Here is a 23,265-nt window from a genome sequence, read left to right on the forward strand (position 1 = left end):
GTCCACAAAACAGATCCTGAGCGGCAGGAACAAGCAGACAGGGATGAGGGCAAAGGCAGCAGCCTGGATGAATGCTGGATTAAATTGATTGTGACACTTGAGTTTCTCTCTTGTATGCATTAGCAGAAATGGGCCTTTGATGTGTAGTAAATACAGGACTCTGTGGGAAGCTAGAAATTGGCATTATGGTATGTGAGAGCATTCTTGGCTTCTGAAGAGGCTCCATCACAGGCATGCAAGCAAATCTACTGCAGTGGGAGTCCAGTAATATTTGACTCACCCCGAACTAGGACAGTTTATAAAAATATCACCCAGGAGGAGCACAGCACAGTGCCAGTGTCCTCCCTAAGCCCTTTCCTACACGTGGAGAAAATAAAATTTTCTCCCTAGCTGAGAAAATAAAAAGGAAGCCAGTATGGTCCTTTTACAGAACCTGTGAATATCTTGTTTATTTGCAAATTGTGTGTTAGCCTCACCATTAGTATTATGAATACATTAACTTTAATGTGAATATTTGTTATCTGTCTTTTCCTGGGTTCCTTTATATATAGTTTTGCAGCTTCTTCACTGCCTGTTGAGGTCCTTACCCATGTTTATTCAATGTCTGTTACATGTATAGACTACAGAATACAGGCTTATGAGGGGTTACATGTTCGCAGCTTAAATACTCTAAAAAAACCCTTGCTTTCAATGTCTCTTCTTGGTCTTTGAGTGAAAGGAGATGATAGATAATTGATATATATTTTGTTTTTCTTAAACCAACTGAGATTTCTTAGTCAGAATTCAAAGCTGTTTTTCATTGTTTTGGGTACATTATTGGCACAATCTGAAGTAAATTAAGAACGTCATAAACTGCCTCTAATAACAGCACTCCATGCTTGTTTAAGAAAAAAAAAGTAGTGTAAAATTGGAGGCTGTTTTCTGCTTGGGTTAAAACGAGAATTGTGGAATGCAGCTGCTGGGTACTCTGTGTGGTGACACTTCTGTATCAGGCGCTTGCGTCTTCCCATAATACTGATGCTTTGTTTTGCTCTGGTGGACACAGATTTGTGTTGAGGATGGAGGGGAGGGTATGTAGTTGTTGCAATTTAAGCCTGGCAGGCAGCTAAACACAAAACTGACTCTCCCTCAGTGAGATGCATGAGAGAATCAGAAAAAAGGTAAAACTTGTCGTTTTATATAAAGACAGTTTAATAGAAAAAAAAAGGAAGGAAAAATAGTAGTAATATAGTAATAGTAGTAGAATATACTAAACGAGTGATGCACGATGCAGTTGTTCACCACCTCCTGACTGATGCCCAGCCAGTCCCCAGGCAGCAGGCCACCACCCCCTGGCCAACTCCCCCTGGCTTTATAAGCTGAGCATGATACCATATGGTATGGAATGTCCCTTTGGTCAGTTGGGGTTAGCTGTCCTGGCTGTGTCCCTTCACAACTGCTTGTGCACCCCCAGTTTCCTTGCTGGCAGAGCCATATGAGAAGCTGAAAAGTCCTTGACGTAGTGTAAGCACTGCTCAGCAACAATTAAACACATCAACATGTTATCGACATTGTTTTAATGCTAAATCCAAAACACAGCACTATACAAGGTACTAGGAGCCAGTTGATGTTCAGCACAAACAGATACAGAATAATTTTCCCACAGCCTCTGTTTGTAAGAACCTTCTTGTTATTTCCCATGACAGATTAGCAAGAGCTCCTTTGGAGTAGTTCTTGCCAAAATCTGTACTGTGGGATCTTTTGCAGAGGCACAACAGCAAACAGCATGAGAATAACCTCTGATAATGCTGTTACTGTAGTACACACCCGTCTGCAGCCTTGATGTGTCTCAATTCAGTTAGGATCTGGCAACTATTGTCTCAAATGGTTGAGCTGTTTTCTGTATAGGTTGCATGGTCCTTTCTACTGCTTTTTGATTCTTCCAGCAACTCAAATGAATAACTTGGCATGAGGTACTTATATGTGTTGTATGGGAGAGTCTTGTTTACTCGGAAATCTGGACAACCTACTGAAAGTAGCACATGCATGAGTCTGTCTCACTAAGACTGCTTCATGGTTCTCACTTCATGCAGAAGAACATAAGGCTTGCAAATTTTTGCTCTGCGAAATTGATACCTCATATTGCAGGGATAAAGAATAGTTGCTCACAGGAAGAGGTGAAAGAAAGTCTTTTTTAGGGCAGGAAGTTATAAAGTACTGTTAGATTTTGCTATATTTTGTCAAGGAAAAGCAGGTTAGGATGAGATGGGTTACCAGAATGGGAACTTCAAAATAGATAAATAAATAAAATCAAATATACATAGTGCCAAAAGACTAGAAGACAGCTTCCAAGTTATCAAATCTCATCCTTCCTATCATTGACAAGTGCATCACACAGTCCTATTCATGAATCTGTCAGGCTTACTCTCAAAACGTCTTTCTGTTAGACTAGAGGAGAATTTAGAGGTAAACAGATACTTTCTTCTGGTGTTATTTAGGTCAACTAAAGCCAAAGTGGTGGATGTATCTCTGCAGTGAGATCTTATCTCATATTAGTAAAGATTGAATTACTGTGAATTTTTGAGGTCACTAGTGACAGGATTAGAATACTAATCTGAAACCAAAAGCATTTAAACTGGTGAAAAAATCTTCAAGTAAGCAGATATTAAAGAAAACTAAAAAAAAAGAGCAAGAGAAAAAGACAAAGTGATTGAAAACTCGGGTTAGTTTCATTCAAAGTTGATCAGAACCTCTTTTTATTTTGTCCACTTTAGTGGTGCGTCATTTCCAATGCCATACTTATTGGTATTTAGATATACTGTATTTAGATACTCCTGGGGTAGCTCGTGTCTGCTACTCTCTGAGAAATTGCAGAATCCAGCGTCTTGTTGCCAGGCAGCACATAATTCTACGCTTGTGGGTGAGCAGTCCTGTTTTGCAGGGTAGGCTTCTTCCTCCTCTTTCATGGTGTTTCTGTCATTCCCAGGCTCATGTGCTGTCTCATGACTGCCTGACCAAGCAACGTTATTTGAATTGTGTTACACTTAGGTACTGTCACTCCACAGATCAGCTTTTGAGTTTTGCCATCCTCTCTTGGGTAAATATGATTGACCTGCTCCATCAGTTTGTTTCAGAAAAGAAACTCAAATACTCTACTCAAGTATTTCTGTTTCTCAGACAGGGTCTTAGAATATTTGCTAGTCTCCTGTCAAGATATTTCCTGTTTTCAGTAGGGAAATATCTTGACATAGTAATTCCTGACTGGACTTAAGTTCAGAAAGGTGAGGGGGGTTTTTTTAGTATATCTCAAAGTGTCTGAGGAGTATAAAGATTTACTGTGCATGCTGGAAAGATGTCTGATGCAAACTTCAGTGAGAAAAGAACAACAGCTCAAGTATGCCTTGGTTTTCTGAAGTAAAGCTTCCCATCATAATTCTGAGCACAGTCTACTAGTCCATTTCTCCATCCAGGCTAAACTGTATCTGATTCACTGTGATAAGTCTCCATGTAGCATTTCTCCTATCAAATGTCACTACAGGCAATGCATCATCTGCCCCCAAAGGGTCTAACAGTGGGGGCAAAATGACTGGTGTTTTCTGCCTGGATGACTACTTTTCCTTTTGGTAGCTGTTCACTTCAGGCTGTTGGAAGGAAGGAGAGATGTAGAAGCTGTGTTGGTTCTCAGTCCTGGGAAGCTGAAAGGCAGACAGGTTCACAGAATCATACAATGGTTTGGACTGGAAGAGACCTTTAAAAATCATCTAGTTCCAAGTTCCCCTGCCATGAGCAGGGACATCCTTCACTAGATCAGGTTGCTCTGAGCTCTGTTCCAGCTGACTTGAACTTCCATTCAGGAGTATGTTGCCTCAGAGTTGCTTTTATGATATGCTTGCCCAGGGCACCTGATACATGTGATAGCTGTTTTTAAAAAATTGCCTAAGGATATCTTAAACAGTTGTCCACCCCCTCCATACTTGCGGAGTTTAAGAGCTTTTTATTTGTAAAGATTAGATCATAGATCATTTGGAAGATTAGATCATGAACAAAGTAATTTTTGCATGATTGTTTGCCAGCTGAAGGTAATGAACAATGACAAGCAAGCAGGTTGTGGTAACTTGAGGTAGTTTGTACCATCAGACCTGCTGCAGCTCTCTGTTCTACACTCAGTTTTTAACTAAAAGAACTGTAAAAATTAAGGTGGTTGGAACTATCCTCTCTGGTTATCTTGAAGCCCAGCTGATGTAGAAGATGCTAGTATCTTCATGAGCGAGTAGAAAAGAGAACTGATGATATTGAGAATTGCTTTTTCTCTTGCAGGTGGTAGTTTTAGGCAAAATTCCTTGCAGGGTACTAATTCAGAACATGAAATTAAACATTCAGCTTAATAGTTTTAGGAACCACTCAGTTTAGTTTATGCATCTGATTTTTTACTTTTCATAATAAAAGCTTTGACTGTTTGTATGCAGTTATGTTTATTAGTGGGAATTTTACATGACTTGAAAGATGCAAGTGCAGAATTATTAATTAAAAGAATATATTAAAATGCTTGATGAAATATCACAGAGTACATGAGCCGTATCTCAGCAAGTAGAAAAGCAAAAGTTTCTTGGCTAGTAAAATAAAACAAGCTCAAGGGCAAATCTATTGAGCTTATCTTAACTGCAGTGCTACTCCTTTTCTTTCAGAAAATGTTTCTGTACAAAGTAATTCTAAAGGTCAGGCTGGTTTAGATGAGATGAATTGAATTAATTCAGTACTGTAGCACTGAATTAATTCAAAACCATTTCTCTTAAAATTCAACTCTTGGGGAAGTAAATAAACAATTATTTCCTGAAATTCATATATGGATTATTTGTATATCATATTTATTTACACTATATATATTTATAGATAGTAATTCCATATAGAGGACAGAACTCTGAAAGATAAAGTTAAGGACTAGATCCTCTGTTGATGTAAAAATGCAAAACTGCTACATTCAGGACAGTGGTATCAAAAAAGAGCAGCCTATTGCAGCTTGGCTTTGGTGTCAAAAAAACATGTTAGGGTCTTTGCTCTCCTGTCTACTGTAAAATACTCCATTAGCTGTCACGCATTTAACTTTCCAAGGACAATGGCACTGGAGGAGGAGATTCTAAGGACACTGATTCAGGTTACTATCACTGCTAGTGGGAAGTATGTAGCTGAATTTCTGAAGCCATGCTTCAGGGTTTTACCCTGGAAATCATGTCATAAAATCTTCTGTAATTGAAGTAAGCAATACCAACTTTCTAGTTTCCAAGGTTTTCTATACAGATGGTGAGGCACCTGCATGTGCAAAGATTCATATGCAAAAAACCGAGTTGGTCAGTTTACTGCTCTGCTTTATAAAGTATACCTGAAGATTTTTATTTTTTTTCAATGAGACAACAGATGTGTGACAGCTGTGTCAAAAGGAGTTAGGAGACTAGAAGCAGCATGGGAAATGTTGATTGACTAAAGTAGTGTCATGGCAGCTTTACAGGTCATTCCTTACAGCAAAAAAACCAGCAGGATTTGCAATAAAATGCCCTGTTTTCTTATACCTCTCTTAAAAAGGCATACCCCACAAAATACATATAGCTGAAAGGGTATAGCACTGATTAAAACTGTTCTGTAAGAATCCTTTAAAGTATTTTTTCTGACATCTCAATTCCCAATGGCACATTGTCATGATTCCCCAATGCATCTTCTGCTTTTGTTTGGGTTTAGTTTTCTTGGGAATTTTTGGTTGTGGGTTGGTGTTTCATCTCAGGAATGGCCCGTGTACACTGGGAGGCAGACTACCTTATTTTCAATTATGCTGAGAGCAAACATAAGCGTTGAGTGGCCTCATGGTCTGTAGCACTTCAGGGGGCTGAAGACTGGCATTAGGTTCCCTGCAGAGCAGCCAGATTCCTTGGTGACTTCAGGCAAGTCCCTTAGTCTTAGCTTTGCTTAATGGTGCTTCCTTGTCTAACCTGTTGCCTGCTGTGTGCCTCCTTCTCCCTCCTTACTCCCCACCCACAAGCTATTTAGCACCTTTTAACTTTTAAGTGACTCAGTAGTGGCACTACTTTGGTGAGATCACTGGAGTCTGGAAGGTAGGAGTTTCCATAAGCCCTTGTTGAATCAGGACCATAGACTGTAAACTCCCTCAAAACCTGGGATTGCTTCCATTTATATGTGTGTTGCTTTGCACTTTGGCCCTAATCACATTTCCAGCTGCTTGTAGAATATAAATAAATTTCCCACTTATGCATTAAATACACAGAAACCGGTGGAGTATTGCCATAAATGCTATCTTAAAGGGAAACCATGTTGCAGATTTATTTTTTAAGTGGGCTGGAGAACTTTTTTTAAGATTGTTTCAGTTTTCAGATATTTGTCAATGGATTCTACAGTCTCCCCAGCAATCTCTGAGCAGCCATAGTGAACGGTAGTATAGAAGATGGGCAAGAGAAAAGAGAATGTAGATTCTGACAGAGAAATTGAGTAAGAGTGTATGTGTATGTGGGTAGCATACAAAAATGAGAATAATGAGGAGGTTTGCCTGAATCACTGTTAGCTGAGAGCTCTTGTATAAAGCCAAAGTTTCTGAAAGTAAAAGAAAATAAAGACAAAAAACCCCAACAAAACAAAACCTCAACAAACAAACAACTAACCTTGGGGACAGTAGGAAAGTAAAGGAGAGGAGCTGTGTGCAAGAACACACAGCACTTTCTTGTCCAGAAGTTTAATACAGACTGTGGCTATTGACTTTTGCCACAAACACTCTGCACTGTTGTTACAGGAGCAGTTCCCATTCAACTTGGAGACAAACCCACACATCTAATAATTGTTTTTCTTACTCTAAATCAAAGAGGACCATGACTGGTCATGAGCCATAGAAGAGGTGGGACATGGCATTGCATCATTTCATATGATGGCTGTGCTGCTTTCTTATCATTTCTGAAGGGAAGAGCAAAGGTTGTGCATTAGTAATGGAACAGCATTCCTCTAATATGCCAAAAGTGCTTGAAAGTCTGTGCCTCTAAACCTCCTTATGGGAAAGAGAAATGCTGTTGCTTTGGAATAGATTTATTTAAACCTCGGGAGAACAAACTTGCATCCTTTTTCATTCCTTCAAGAGAAGCTTTATTTTATTTTCCTTGCTTGCCTGCTTTCACAACAAACTGCCAATTTTTAATTCAGAATCTTCCTTCAGACTGGGAAATAACAGAATTACATTTTTTTTTATCTTGCTACTGGTGCCAGCAAAATGAAAAAAACTCAGCACATTGGGACAGCAGGTGTCAGGTTGGCACCATTGGTGAGTGCCGTATATTGGAAACAAATGTCAGAAAACCTGAATTTGTCCCAATATAGATCAAACAAGAGAGATCGCATCCTTCTCTGGTTGTCCTCTGAAAATACAAAATGTGTAGCACCTCCGAATAAAAGGGATTTTTACCTCATTCCTGCATGTCACCTCTCCTGCTAAGATTTCCGAGTATTTTCGCTTTAGTTTTCTTTATTTTGGTGGTTTCTGGTTTTGCCTCCTTTCCTGAGAACTGCTATTGCTTTGTCTTCCCCATTCATATTCTTTTTTCTTTCTTTTTTGCTGCATGGAGACTCTCTGCTGTACAAGTGTAAGTATTTTTTAGCTCTGCTGTTTCTGGCCTACTTGTTTATGTTTTTGTGCTCCATTTGCCTCTGTACTGCCTTGTGAGTCTCCTGGGAGACAGTAGTGCCATCCATCTGCACCTATAAATGAAATAGGCAGTGGTTCAGGGATGAGGCCGGATTTACAGAAAGGTTCAGCTAACATAGCATCTGAATTTAAAGGATCCCTTAGCTTTAATACCCAGCCAAAGCAGAGTACTGATGTTGGAGGTGTAAGCATAAATGTTACTGCCCAGAAGGAAAATCTATTGATTTGGTTTTATATTCAAGCATCATCCAGTTTAATGAAAGAATAGTCCTTAACACATTCTTGAAGCTGAAAAACCGTGTACCGTTTTGCAGGAAGGAGGGTTGAAGGGAAACTGGTTGGGGAGCTCAATTTGAAGAGAGAGCAGCAAGTTGCTCATTAGTTTGTTTGAAATCTTTTGAAAGAGAAGTGACAGCAGAGTCACAGTTGGTCTTTTTAATTCCCAAGGTACTAGTGTTCCTCCACAGTTGGTAATATAATTTCAGAAAACTCCAGAGAGCTCAGATAGTTTTGAGGGGAAGGCAATCAGAAGGTAGGAATCTGGAAAAGTGATCATGGGAAGAGACTTTGGGAGTTTAAAGTTAGCTTGGACACAGACAGTGTCTAAGTAAGCCCTTAATTGGGAGCATAGTAGAAATTTTGCTGGCTCCCATCTACTGCAGAGGAGTACATTCATGAAGCCATCTCCAGAGACCTCTGTGGCATAGGTGCACCCGGACTTCCAAGACGTCCTCTCAAAATCCAGAGATGCAGCTAATATTTTCGTCTGTTCTGCCAAGCAGCCTACAGTGTGCTCATGGAAGAGTAGTCAAAGCAAGGAAGTGGTTCAGGAGGTGGTCTACTAGAATGGCAAGTTTCTGGAAGTTGTGGAAGAAGTGAAAGAGGGGAGGTTGATACTAACACTTATTCCTCTGTAAAAGCCATGAGTGAAACACAAGGCAGGAGAGCCATGTTATGCTTGTGGGGCCAGAGGTGGTGGAAAGGCAGAAGGTCTGACAAAGCTGAACTGCTCTAATGAGCTATGGAAATTGGGGCTGGGGGGTTCAGATATCTCCTCTAGGAATGACATGTGCACTGCTGCTGTAGCATACTGTGCGGTGGCTGAGATGTTAAGCAGAGATTAATCCTAATATTTTGTAAAAAGAGCGCACTGGCCTATTTAAATTAATGCTTTGACCCATTTCGCTCTGTGTGGGATCTAGAAGTTCACTTGGCAAGAAGCCTTTCATCTGTGCACTTCCTAAACAGGCTAGAAAACAGAAGGGTTTCAAATAAAATTGTATGTAGAGCTGTTATTCATGCTGTTAAAGCAAATGGGAAGCATCTCTATCCCTCTGCCTTTATCCCCAGCAACCAAGCTGCTGATGAATGATGCCAAGCTGACAGTAAGTTATAGCAGTGATCCAGAGACTGGCTTATGGTCATCAGCACAAGCTCTTCAGGGTCATCTGGGGGCATTTTCTTGTCTGGGAAGGAAGATGAAATCACTCTGTTCTGGCTGTTGGAGATGTACAGTCCTTGCACAGGAACCTCAGAATTTGCCCTTTGCTGTTTTGCATTGGTGCCCTGGGCTGATGCAGCTCTCAGCTTGTCTGTGTTCATCCAGGAGCCGCTCTGAACACTGGCCATGGCTGTGCAGTTACTGAGTGATGAGAGGTCTCCCATCATCTTTGTTTTCTATCCTGCTTTCTGATCTTCTTTAGCACGAGTTGCTTTATTATTCTACTAGATGTAACTTCCAGTCACATCACCAAAAAAAATTGGGAAACAGACCAAAATGCATGCAAATATACCTTAACAAGGGAAATGGGCCATGTCTGGAAATAAAACCAGGACTACTGATAGTGACTCCTAATTGCTGTCCCCCAAATGCTGAGCTGTTTCAACTCTTCCTTACAAGAGGTGCGGATGCCTTTGGTTGTTTCAGGTTTCATGATGGATCGGCAGCTGTTGAGATGTGCAGTTCAGAGGCTGCCCAGCTGCCTACCTGTAGCACAGTCCACTGCAGTTTTGGCTGAAAAAGTTTAGTACCTCTCCAACCACTTGCTGTTGAATATATTGCATTTAATTTATTGGTAATTCTGAAAGTAGTGTCTGACCTTTCAGCAACATTTCACCTGCTCATTAATGTGAGAGTAAGTCCACTCAGGTGACCAGCTACTTCCTGGCTGATCTTGAAACTATTGTGTCATTTACGGATGGTTGTCAAATGTGGAAGTGGAAACCCGCAACAACTGAAGGTATCTTTTTTCCCCAGTGACGTGCATGGCAATAAAACCAGAGCTCTGTTGCCCAGGTAGTGCTATCACTGCCTGCTCTGTAGTCTTCAAGTCCTTTTTCTCATCTTGAGAAGATGAGTAATAGCTGTTCTGTCACAAAATCTGCCAGAACCCTGAGCATGTGAGTAGTGGCATAATAATCCTCGTAGCTACTTTGGAAGTATGAATTCAGTACATGCAAGTCTATGCACTGAACTTTCCATGCATAAAAACTAGTGAGTGTTTACCCTAAATAGTTCTTGATTTGTCTGAAATGTCAATGCCAACTCTGTTTTTTCCAGCTTATATAAAATTGATGCTGCTAAATTTTATTAACAATTTTGTTAATGAGTTGCAAGCTGTAACAGCTTCCTGACTGACAGTCCAGAATTTGAAGCCACTAGGCTTCAAGACTAGCAAGTAAATGGAAGTATATGGATATCACTAAACCAGCATGTACAACTCTACCAGAAAAGGGGACCATCTTTGTAGAAGCTGAGTCATTTTAAACTTGCTCTTAAGAAAACCTCCAGGTCAACTTTTAAACAAAAAGTCTTACAATGCTGAGCTATTTTAAGAGGTTCAGAATTGGTGATACATGCATTTCCTGTAGCAAAACTACCTCTCTTGCCATTCCAACTTTCAGAAGAGTTCAATCAAGGAAAGAATGGCAGCTTTCTTCCAAAATCAATAAACTTGGCTCTTAAGTCTGGATATTTGTGCTCTTAAGGCAACATACTCTTTTTTTCTGCAAACGTGACAATGAGAAGTGTAATAGCACATAATTGAGTAACTATGTTGAGTGTATGCTGAAGTAACTTTCCACCTATTCCCAACATATCTAAAATCCAGGGAAGTCATGCGTCTGCTGCAGATAACTGCTCACGCTGACATGGTATTTTTGTTTTTTGAAGAAGGGCTGTGTGCTCCAAAGCCCATTTTCCTAGGAAAGTTTGGTGAGCTGTATAGTGGTGTCCAGAGGCATAGATTCGCAGTAGCATGTCGCTAACAAACGAACCAAGGACGTGTATCTTGTGTCAGAAATAAAAGCTAGTACAAGGGGGAGGCTATTCCTGGTATTGTCATTAACAGTGCAGTTCTGGACAAAGTAATTAAATATTTTATCCCTTGTGATCTCAAATATAGAGGTGAGGTTTTAATAGTTCCATTGTGGGGGTCAAAGACTTAATGCTTGGACAGTTTCCATAATCATCCTGTGTACAGCCTACAGTTTTAATGAGAACACTAAACTACCTCTCTGATTCTGTTCAACATAAGTTGAACAAAACATCAGTTTAGAAAAAGTTCTGAGGAAAACAACCTATTCCCTTCTGATGTTAAACACAATCAGATCTTGAAATGACTCATAGCCTCGAAGAACTGATTTGTTGTCATTTCTTCTGTCCCCTGAAGTAAGTTTTGGGTTTTTTTTGTTGATAGATGACTCCTAAATCAAAAAGAAAAAGCATCCACAGTAGAATGCTCCGGCCGGTGTCCAGAGCTTTTGGTAAGTGAGAATTTCATAAAACTATTTTGCTTCTGTACTTGCCTGAGGAAGTTCTAGGTAGTTCTTGATTGAAAAGTACAGGTAATTCTCCTTCCATCTGGACTGCATTTGAGGCCCACACTGGCTGCTTTGTTTTGTGACTCTGCTAGTGTGTTTGATAGTAAATAGTTGCTCACAGTGCTCTGTCTGCTCACAGACATGTGGCTGAGTTCTCTAAACCTGCTTATAATTGTTTGCCACAAAAGAGAGAAATGGCATTGTCTTTTGTTTTAAATATCATGTTAAACCTAATGAGAAAGTTTTGATTTCTCTTAGAAATGGAATTTGATCTAGATAAAGCACTGGAAGAAGTACCTATCCATATAGAAGACCCACCATTTCCTTCCAGCAGGCCAGACAAACGAACTTCTGGATTCATTTCAGAGCTGCCATCTGAAGAAGGGAGGAAACTGGAACACTTTACAAAATTAAGGCCCAAAAGGAATAAAAAGCAGCAGCCCAGCCAAGCAGCAGTGAGTCTACGTTAAAATATTCCTGGCAATGTCATGTGTCGATTGCTTTTTGCCATGAGTCAGGTCTCGCAATGTAACAAGGAAAACTGTTAAAGTTTTAAGAGCCATAAGCAACTACTTAATTTTTCTTCTGGTATTCATGTCTTTCAGTGTGCTATCCCTATTACAAGCTTTTTGTCTTGTTTGACACGGCCTAAATCCAGGATAAGTTTTATCCTTTTTTATTTTGTTTCTGTTTTTTTCATGGAAGCAATTTCTGGAGGTACTTGGAGCTTTCACAGGAAATGCACAAAATATCATGAGACTTTTCAATTATATTCCAAGGGTTTGTTAAGTCTTAATCCTTTTTTCTGCCTGCATTAAGAGGTGGTAACTTGGCATGAAGTCTTATTTCTATCAGCTCTCAGAGGAGCTATAATGTGACACCCAGCTTCCCACAGCTCCTTAACTGCAGATGGTGTTTGGGCCAGCAAATCTGCATAGTCACAGATCTGCTTTTCATGCTGAAACCTGCCTTAGAAAAACAAAACAGAAGAGTACTGTCTGTTTAGGAAAGACATTGGTGTGAACTCCATATATGCGCATGGAGTTCCCGCAGTTCCATTTCCTTGGCGTACCACATCAATAAAGATTTATTTCTGTGATGGTGTGTCCTCAGGGTATGTAAAGACAGATCTGGAGGAGCTGCAGAGTTATCTCACAGCAACAGAGCACAGCTGATATGATAAGCAGCCCTTATCAAGGGGCAGCCATTGCTTCTCTGAGTTAGGCTGCCTAGTAATGAATGCCTGTGGCCTCTTCTGCTTCTTCTTGAGGATTGTCAACAGAGAGTATTCTTAAAAATTTCCCTTATACTGGGAAAGATCATATCGGGCAGTAGAGTGCTTTTTTGCATCACTTGGAAATGGTGAAACCTTCAAGCAAAGGGGATATTCAAGCCAACTTTCCATTCCCTTGTGCTTTGCAGGGAAGGTTAGAGGTAGCAGGAGGATGAATGTCTCCACATAATGAAAACACATTTGTGTTTGTGTCTTCCAATTCCAATGCTGCAGAATGCACGTTTTCCCAGTTGCTTCCAAAGTTACTCAGCTCATCCTGTGCCATCAGCACTGGGATGTGGAATGAGCGGGGACATGGGAGGGGCAAGTGCTTTGCTATAAGGCATGGAACTAGGACATACAATACCTAGAAACGAAAAGGTTACTCTTTGTAGAGAAGAAGTGTTACTTCCCATGATAGTGGGATGTTGTGGGAATGCTCATCTATATTGAATTAATTAGGAAATTGGGAGTTTATTTAGTTGCAGAAATTGAAAGGAGGTTTTTTTTACTTAAACTCATTTGTCCCTGCCTTGTTTTTATGAACCATTTAGTTCCTTTCTAGTTGGGACCTCGTAACAAATCCAAACAAATTTTTAAAGGCTTAAGATGTTTGTTTTGATGCTTCTGAAGATAAAAGCATGTGAAATGTGAGAGGCAAAATCTTGACCTTTTCTACCACTTAAAGCAGACCTGTTGGGTTGATTGCAGTTCCCATTATTTGTATTTAGTAATTTAAGAGATCTCAGATGATCATTCTTACAATTCTCCAGTTTTGCTGGAAAACAGATTTGTTCTTTGTAAGATGAAAATTGTAAGAAAAGAAAGAAGACAATGGGGAAAAATGGAAGAAATGCAAACTTTTAACTTGGGTTGGGTGGGCGGGCAGAAGAAAGATTTATAGTTTTGTCAAAGTTTTTACTGAAATGAGTGTTCAGAGGGGGGAAAAAAGAGAGGCAAAAAAACCCCTCAGCACTACCCACCCCAAAGTAGCTTTAACTTTGAAGCAAAATGACAGAACAGTTGTTTATAATTTAGATTTTTTTGAGATCTTAACCTCAGGAGTTCTTCCCATGTGTGTGAGGATTTAATACAGCAAAAGAGATGAATCTGTAATTTATGGAAGAGATTGTGATTCAACTTTTTTATTTCTGCTTCAAAGCCCTGGAAGGCTTGCTTTTAAACTTAAGTTAAAAAAGAGATTAAAAAATGAAAAATTAAAACTTAACACTTTTTTTTACATTAGGACAGTAAAACACAAAATAAACCAGAGTTCAGTCTTACAGTAACACTAAAAGGCATTACAATAAACAGCTGTAAGAAAATCCTGTGCCTTGAGGACCTTATTTGGCCCTCAACATTTGTGTACATCTTTAGTTAATTTGTAGGAACTTGCTGCTGTTTCAGATGCAAACTGTTTTCTTTTTTTGAGGTAGATCTTCTCATTTGCTGTAAATCATTGGATTATGGAATTACTTCCTCTTCTGGAGATGCTCTTGCTTTTGATACTTTATTGTTTGTTCCTACTATCTGGAGGACTCCAGTATCAATATTAAGTGGTTTCTCATTTCTATTAAAATGCGTCAGCCACTTTTAGTTTGCGTGTTTTGGTTGAGACGCCGGTGATATCACCAGTGATAACGGGCTTTTGACTGAGATGGTCACTGGTGTGACCAACCCAGATGTTAGTATGTGCAGTGCTGCCTAGTCTCAGATGCTCCAGCTAAACAAGTTCTCTACAGAAAATACCAAAGGTAACCGAGCTGGAAATCTGATAAATCATTGTGCTTCTTAGAATAGAATAGGTTTTATAGAAAATCTGTTGCCAGTTTGACTGTCAACAAAGCAGTCGTTACCAGGTGGACTCTTTTCAGATCAGTATTAGATTCTACAGCAGATATCAATAAAATATTAACTAATATCTTTGGTAAAAAATAATAAATACTAGACTTCTAACAAGGTTCAGCCATAGGAAGTAAAAAGTTTCACAGTTATGTCAAAGCATTAGTTCATATGAAGTCTGTTGTCCTGATTTAATGAGACTGGGTTTGATGTTAACAACCACTTTTAAGAGTATTTATTTTTCTTTTTAGAGGCATAGAAAAGAGCATATACTACACATCAAAAGGGAAGCTGGGGTTACTCTGAGTTATGGTGGCGACTAGGAGATTTGTTGACTGGAATCGTTTCAAATTACAAACTCTGCTATTTGTGGCGAACTGATTCCTGGTCCTTAGTACTACCAAGAATACAACTGGGTTGGGTCTTGTGGAGTCCTCTGTAGTCACCTAAAAGGTTTCCATATGGCATTTAAATTGAAGGAAGTCTCTTTACTGATAATAGAGCGTTTCCACATCAAAACCACATACAGGAGCTAGACCGCATGAGAAATCCTCGCAGGAGACTACTTGTTTCATCTTCAGGAGGCTGCAGAGTCACTAGATAATCTTCACAGGGCCTTTGTGGCTGGCAGGTATTTCTAAGCCAGCTCAGTTTATATGACCCAGGTCACCCATATTCAAAATGTGGGCATTGAAGCCAAAGGTGGGGAACCGGTTTGCCATTTTCAGACATAGAGCAAAAATCTGTGCTTGGTTCCTAAAGTGATACACCTAATTCTGTATTTAGAGTCTCTGCTTTTGGAGATGCTGGATTGAAAGAATTATAAAAGGCTCTGTTCCTAAATCTCTGAATCCAAAATCCAGAACATATGTTTTTCTATAAACAGAGAAACAACTGGTTGTTGAAAATACTTTCACTTCATGTGGCCACTTGATCAGGATTTATTTTTTCTTGTCTAACTGAACTAGTGCTCTATTCTCACAAGCCCAAGGCATTTGATTCCTGGCCTCATGCCTTGCAGAATCCAGGTTGTCAGTGGTGGTTTGGGTTACTTTGCATTTGATGTAATGCATCAACTGGCCTGATTAACAGGGGAATTCCAGTGGTGATTCTGTTGTCTGCACTGAGGTTTGGTTGGCACACACAATTTTTTTAATGTCTTAACTCTTAATTATTATCACTGGAACAAAGATGCTTAGATTATTATATACCTGAAAGAGTTTTTTTCTTCTGTCAGGTGTCTGCTGGAGTACCTCCAGAAGGGGATCAGAATGGCCTCATGGGGAGAGTGGATGAAGGTGTGGATGAATTTTTCACTAAGAAAGTGACAAAAATGGATTCAAAGTAAGTTCAAAAATTTTTTCTAGAATGTTATTTTTTTTTTTTAAAAAAAAAAAGGTCCATCTTAATGCTGGGCAAGTAACCCTTTTAAGCTGTGCTTGACTTCTGTTCCCAATATCCAGGGTTGGTGGTGTCAGAGTCAGAAAATACTTTAGTAGCCAAGACATTGTGAATTCAGTTACCCCCCCTTAAAAATGGCTACTTTGAAATAAATTGCTTTATCGCCCATGTGGGGCGATTAATGACTAATGTGTATTTTTATAATTCAGCTGACTTCATTTTACCCTTCAGCAAAGCTCATTAAAGCTGAAGCAGAGCTTTGTATTGGTTGAGGATCTGTTCAGTGCTAGTTGTACACACAAGTGTCTCTGTCTAGTAAGGACTGCTGTTGGATACAGTGTTGTCATCTACTGATGACAGTAGATTTATGCTGGTTTAGAAATATGTTAAAGATGTGTTTGGTCAATTAGCAGTATTCCAGGTTTAGGCAAAACCTTAATCTGAAAGATATGTCTCTTTCAGCTTTTCATAAGGGTTATACAGCTTATACAGTTGCTTTTTAGCTAGTTGTATGTTTGCAGAACCATGCATTTAGATGTTCTTGAATTCATGCATGTTCATACACATGCACACACACACATACAAAAATACTTACATAACTACATGAGAATGCAAGGGTGATTTCCAGGCAACTTGGAATGACCCTTTCTGTGCTGTATGTGACATACATTGAGGAAAATAGTAGGTGTTAACTGTGTCAGGAAAAGCAAATGTTTTAAAATCACTATGAGTTATAAGTATCTACAGTGACACCTGAAGCCATGTGTGGTACACTATGTGTAGGGGTGAAACTATGGTAGCTTTGAAAAATGGACTAGCCAGGTTATGTTCAGGGTGCTTACAGAGTACTGCATTCTTCTGTGCTTCCCTTGGGTGCCTGCCAGACGCTCATTTAAGATGTCCCTTTGTGGGGTGAAGTTGTAGCCCCACAATTAAAGTTTGAGGTAGTGCAAAAGTTAGGCCGTGTTCCATGGGAGCAGTGGAGCTGGTTAGATGGTTTCCATGGACACGGCCTTGGGTTGCAGGGAGTACAAGGTTAAGACGGTTTGATAATGTGCAGGTGCTTGGATTCCTGGGTGTTGTTGTGGGAATATGTTTGTGTTGTGTGTGAAGTTGGCAAACTCAATAAAGGCTGCCTGCTGCGCTGAGCAGACAGACATCTCTTGTCTCACCATCCTAGTGTGTCTTGTGTGTCCTTCTTTTCCCCTCGGACCAAGACCTCACGACAGGTACCCCACGACATCCCTTGCACCATCCCTGTTTGTCCCTGGCCATGGCCTTTGCTAAGGATCTTTGCTCTATTTTGACACCAATGGCTCTCTCTCCAGTTTGGGTGCTCTTATGCAGATGTGTTAGGCACCCAGCTTAACCCTCAAGTGTGAATACTCTGCTTAGAAAATGCCTGTAGAAAATCCTAGTGGCAGGTAGATTGATTTGGTGGGCTTTTTTTTATTTTTGGGGGGGTTTTTGTTTGTTTGTTTTTTCTGTTTTGTTTTGGTTTTTTTTAGAATGAGCATCTGCACTATAAAAGTGGCTTCTCAGTTCCTTATTGAGAGAAGGCAGCTATACCAAGTAGTTCCTATTTCAAGTAGGGCCCTTAAGGAACAAGATTGCCCAAAAGCTATATTAACCATGTGCCTAGATCAGTTGTTCTTTCACTTACAGGCAGACACAAACTAGAGATAGTGTACTCTAGAAACAGAGGAGAGTGAAATTGTATCTTGTGGTAGGTTGCCCACCAAAGCTGCCTTATCACTCCCCTCCTCAGCTGGACAGAGAAGAGTAAATTATAAGAAAAGGCTTGTGGGTTGAAATAAGGGCAGGGAGAGGTGTCTTGCCAGTTACCATCATGGGCAAAAGAGACTTGTCTTGGGGAAAAATAATTAAACCAGAGTATGGTTTATTCTCTTGATTATAATGAGAAATAAACCAAATCTTAAAAATACCTTTCCTCACCCATCCCTCCTGATTTTCTCTTCTTTCTCCCTCCAAGTGGCACAGGGAATGAGGGCTGCAATCAGTTCAATCACACTCTGTCTCTGATGCTCCTTCCTCCTCAGCAGGAGGACTCCTCACACTCTTCCCCTTCTTCAGGAATGGGGTCTTCTCTCTGTGAGTTCACAGGTCCTGCTATGAGCCTTCTCCAATGTGGTCTTCCCCCGAGGTCGCTTCCTCCTTTGGGCATCCGCCTGCTCCAACATGGGGTCCTCCCTGGGCTGCAGGTGAATCTCTGCTCCACGGTGGTCTTCCATGGGCTGCGGGGGCACAGCTGTCTCACCATGGTCTGCACCACAGGCTGCAGGGGAATCTCTGCTCCAATGCCTGGAGCACCTCCTCCCTCTTCTTCTTCACTGACCATGGTATCTGCAGGGCTGTTTCCCTCATGTGTTTTCACTCCTGTCTCCAGCTATAGTTGCACAGGATTTTCTTTCCCCCTTCTTAACTATGTTGTCCCAAAGGCATTGCCACCATCACTGATGGGCTCAGTTTGGCCAGCAGCAGGTCAGTCTTGGAGATGGTTGGCATTGCCTCTGTCAGACATAGGGGAAGTTTCTGACAGTTTCTCACAGAAGCCACTCCTGTAGCCCCCCTGCTACCAAAACCTGGCCATGCAAACCAAATACATACGTGCATAGACAGCTTTGCTAGAGCTGTCTGGTGTTGGAAATAGCTGGATGCCCAGTGCAGATGAAGCAGTTGCCTGTCTTCATTACACCGTGCACAAGGCCAGCACAGGAATCCTCAAGATGGTATGATCAGTGCTAATTGTCCAGTTTTCAATTTAGATATATCAGATGATTGGGCATAGGGCTACATATGGATCATACAAAAGATCTTTGCCTGGAAGAAGTCGTTTGGTACATCTAAAAAGAGAGGAGGAGGGGAGAGGAGAAAAATTTAAAATGTCTGTCTTTTTTTAGGAGACTGTCAACTAAAACTTCAGACAGCAGTGAGCCCAGTGAAGCAGGTGATGAGAAAAAGAAAAGGGACTCAAGAAAGAGTGGCTTCCTTAACTTGATCAAATCAAGAGGCTCCAAATCTGAACGTCCCCAGACCGTGACAGTGGCAGAGGAGCCCTCCTCGCCCAAGGTTGCTACAAGAAGTCCAGCTTTAGACACAAGCAAGAAGGAGGTAAAGCCTGCAGAGCAGAACGGTGGTACAGAGCGATCTGAGGAACTAAAGACACCAGACTCACTGGAGGAGGTGCAGCCAGATGATGTGGCAAAAGCTGAGAGGGGTGACAGCAAAGGAAGCCCCCAGGGAGGCCGGAGGTATGGTGTGCAAGTGATGGGCAGTGGACTTCTTGCAGAAATGAAAGCCAAGCAGGAGAAGAGAGCAGCCTCTGCTCAGAAGGTGAAGGCAATTTGATTTCTCTTGACTTGTTAAAAAAATGAGCAAAAACTAGGTGTCTTCAGGAGAGGTGGGTTGGGTCTCTAAGTGTTGGTGGCTGGGGCTTGGCACATCAGTCCTACTTTCTAACAGGGCGTTCCTGCAAGAGAATTGCTCTCTGCTGTGGTGGTTGAATACGAATACCTTGGACAAGGAGTAGGCTGCACACATGGAGCAGGGTTGCACCCTTAAGCCTACTCTTTCTCTCCTCTTGTGGAGGAGGTGACACCAGCCCTTACACTTGATCTCATTACAAACACAGAAGAGGACATGTAATTGTTTGCATGTATTACAGGATAATTTTGGGATGACTAGTAAGCACAGCTCAGATATCTCTACTCTCTATCATGTTTGTTCACAGTGCATACTGAAATTGTGCTTTAGAAAAGGTAAAGCTAGGACAGACTTCTTGCTGTGCCCCTGGCACATCAGTAGCTCAGGTATTTGGCAGTTAAGTACAGCTATCTACTCTTCTCTTTCAGAAGGTGATGTAGACAAGAGACATCTGTTGTATTTTATACTATACATTCCATGCAGAGAAGTAAATCTGACTTCCAGTCACTGTTTACAACTATTCAGCATATACTTTTCTGGTTGCATTTTTTAATTTTTATGTCCTTTGTACCACACCTGATTACTTTTGTGGCTTTGATTTCTGTATTTCAAATACTAAGATTGAAAGAAAAAAAGCATACATGAAAAAACATCCAGATTGCCTTTGCTCTCTGTAATTTTCTCTTCTGTAAAGTGCTGATGCTGGGCAAGAACTCTGCTTCACTTTGCAGATGTGTAGTGTAATATCCTTGTGTTCCTCCAAAGCTTTTTGTACCAGCCTATTTTGCCTGATGCCCATTTCCCTTTGGTCTTCTCCATTATTATCCTCTGCTTCCTGCCAGCTGCAGTTGGCATGTTTCACAGTTACCAAAGAATCAGCCTTTTTTCACTTTTCTCTTCCTCTTCTATGTTCAGGGCACTCAGATGTTGTCCATTCCCCACCATTGTCCCCTGTAATTTGGAAGGTGTTGTCTTACAACAAAGCTCATCTGCAAGCTTTGTTGGGTTTTCCTTCCTTTAACATGTGCAGAATTGTCTTGCTGTGACCAAGCAAGGCACCCAAAGTCCATTTTTACCTTTCTTCATAGTCTTATAGTGCTTTCCGTGATGTGTGAGCCATTCCTGCAGACACCAGAGCCTTGTCATAAGCAGATTCAAATTAATGTAGTAGTCTATGGATCATTAAAGGGATCCTCAGCAGGAAAATTATTTTTCTAAAGAAATTACCAATTCCCACCTTTCTCATTGGTTTTAAGTCATGCCCATGAATAGTCTCATTGATTTCTAAAGCACCAAATTTTCAAGTAAAATGCCATATGATTTTAAATACGAGTATTATGCCTTGCCTGTAACTTATAAAATACCAAGCTACTCCAGACTATATGAATTTTTACAACTGCATAATTGTGTATACTTCATGCTCTTTGGGTTCTTAACACTTGTTATCTACAGTGAGTCAAATCTGGAAGGTCATGACTGAGGTAGAATATAAGCATGTATATTTTTTTTAAGTGGGGAGAGTAAAAGTCCTCTTTGATGAGCTTTTGTAGCATTAATTGAAAATTTTAATTTCATCCATCAAAATGAAAAGTTGTTGCCTATTCCTGGTTTGGTTTTTTTACCACCTTTCACTTTTTTACTGGCTGGAGAGGTTACTCCTCTTATTTCAGGTTTAATTTTCAAGAAAATAATATTATTGATTTTATTTTTTTGTAAAAATTTGTATTTATAGAATGCAAAAATATGGGGGGGTATATATTTTTATTTTATTTAAAGAGCGACAAGAAAACTGCATTGAAATAGAAATCTTTACACAGCAGAGCACTGAATTATCTATTCTTAATGTTGCTCGGAGGACACAAAATTGAACTGCTGTTCTGAAGAATTTTTCGCATACTTCATCCTAGGTCACAATATCAAATACTTTTGGTTTGCACTTTTATTCGTTATATTCATGAAGGTGAAAATCATACAGTAATCGCACGCTTGAGCTGTGGAAGACATCATCCCACTGCTGTTACATTGTTTAAGATGGGTATGATATCAAGTTACATCTTCAAATTTATCACAATTCCAGTATGATAGAAAATTGTATTTTCCTTTAAGGTACAGATGGCTACTTATATTCTGAGCTACTTTACATGAAAACAAAGCCAGAAGGAATTTACTATTTCATTCATACCGTACCGCAGTCTTGTTGCAGATACCAAGTGATGAGCAGGTGCACAGTAGATGGAAAGATGGTAAATGAGTTTTTGTTTTCTTTTGCTTAGAATACAACATGCGAATTGGCACTAATGGTAGAGTCAAGTATTTGCAGATTAGTGTTGCCTCTGGATGCATATAAAAAGATCTTTTAGCTCCATCTAGTGTTACAAGCTGGATTCTTAAATACCTGGAGCAAGGCCTGTGAGCAAAGCATCATCCGTAGCCTGTTTATTCACTCTCGATGGCACCCAGCTCTGTGGCGTTGCCTAACCTTACATGAATGCCTATTAAAAGTAGAGTCTGCTCATTATTTATCTACATGATAAATTCACTTGCATTGATCTGACTTCTAAGAGTAAATTTTTGCAGGAAGTGTTTAGTGTTGTCCCAGGACCATAAGCAGTTTGTAATGTGTGTACAGTAGGTAGCCAAACATCCTCACATCCTAATTGCATTTTTAAGTACTACACTAATAGATGCCAGCACTGGTTTTTGTACTTGTCTCTGTGCATGGTCATATTTCCTCAGTAGTCCCATAACTAGGGAGAGAGGAAGGAGTTACAGTGAAATTAGTTTCATACTGTCACACAGCTCTCCTAAGTCATTTACTGTAGATAAGTGTTATGCATGTGTCTTCATTATTTACATAAGAAAACTACTTTTTCAGTAAAAGTTCATGAGGATTTACATTCCATGAAGAGATTGTTGTAAAAAAAAAGGGGGTTTCCAAGGTACAGAAGAAAAATCCAGTAAGTAGAGAGTGGTATTCCCTTTAAAATACATAGCCAAGACAGTCTTACAAAGAAACATGTAACTTTGGGAGGTGTAGAAGTGAGCTTTTAGCCAAAATATCAATGACAGTCAAGAAATGGGAATAAAAACTGGGTTTCCACCCAGTGGTACAAAGCTTTATTGGTTCTGTTAGCTTTAGAGGTGATTTTGTTTTGTCCATATGGGCACCACAGCTTAATATTCTGCCCCTACAAGTCACAGCATTTCTTGAGTGCATCTGTCCAGAACACTTTGTTTGGCTTACACGTGGTTTTTAACATACAGGTGATTTTATACTTTAAACCTGTAGAAATGTAATCCCTTAGAGTGGATAGTTACATCTGTATCAAGGTAGTTTTATAGTACAGGAAGTTTAATGATGATTCTAATAGCATCCCCCTTATGCAGTGTACCATTTTAAGTGCTCACCTGTACTTAAGAGAAGAGCTTGGGACATAGCATCACCCTTCCAGGTCTTATATAGGAATGAGGGTGTCAGTAAATCTCTAAGGCCAACTACACTGTTTTCTGCATCACTCCCCAAAATCTTCTTCACTTGAAATGGCTGTATTGTATTACCATTACAGGGGAAAGATATATGGCCAGCATGGATATTTAGGGATCATTCCTTTATGCTTGTATTTAAAATACTATTTTCACTCTAAATCCATCATTTTTTCTGTAATAAATATGTACTCCTGCTACTTGTAACCATTCTCTTCCTTCCTGCATTTCCTGTTGTCCCATTTTTACCCATGTGCTATACCTAGCAATCTTTTGGATCATAACCTCCAAAGGGCAGTGATCACGGTTGATGTGCACTGTGTGGCACGTG

The 23,265-nt window shown here is 40.1% G+C and overlaps 1 protein-coding gene across 6 annotated transcripts in view; it reads left to right on the plus strand.

Moving 5' to 3' along the window:
• Positions 1-23,265, plus strand: part of CARMIL1 (capping protein regulator and myosin 1 linker 1) — a 194,559-nt gene that overhangs the window by 158,174 nt on the left and 13,120 nt on the right. For 3 of the 6 annotated variants that reach the window (XM_027678778.1, XM_027678811.1, XM_027678786.1), the window contains 5 exons: positions 7,590-7,607; positions 11,368-11,434; positions 11,750-11,946; positions 15,844-15,950; positions 18,929-19,361. In XM_027678778.1, coding sequence (XP_027534579.1) covers positions 7,590-7,607; positions 11,368-11,434; positions 11,750-11,946; positions 15,844-15,950; positions 18,929-19,361 — 822 coding nt within the window. The remainder of the gene's footprint in view (positions 1-7,589; positions 7,608-11,367; positions 11,435-11,749; positions 11,947-15,843; positions 15,951-18,928; positions 19,362-23,265) is intronic. The other 3 variants (XM_027678794.1, XM_027678802.1, XM_027678820.1) reach the window with 1 other exon arrangement.

Source organism: Neopelma chrysocephalum, unplaced genomic scaffold (genome assembly GCF_003984885.1).
Source record: "Neopelma chrysocephalum unplaced genomic scaffold, ASM398488v2 Primary Assembly neopelma1_22b, whole genome shotgun sequence".
Lineage (NCBI taxonomy): Eukaryota > Metazoa > Chordata > Aves > Passeriformes > Pipridae > Neopelma > Neopelma chrysocephalum.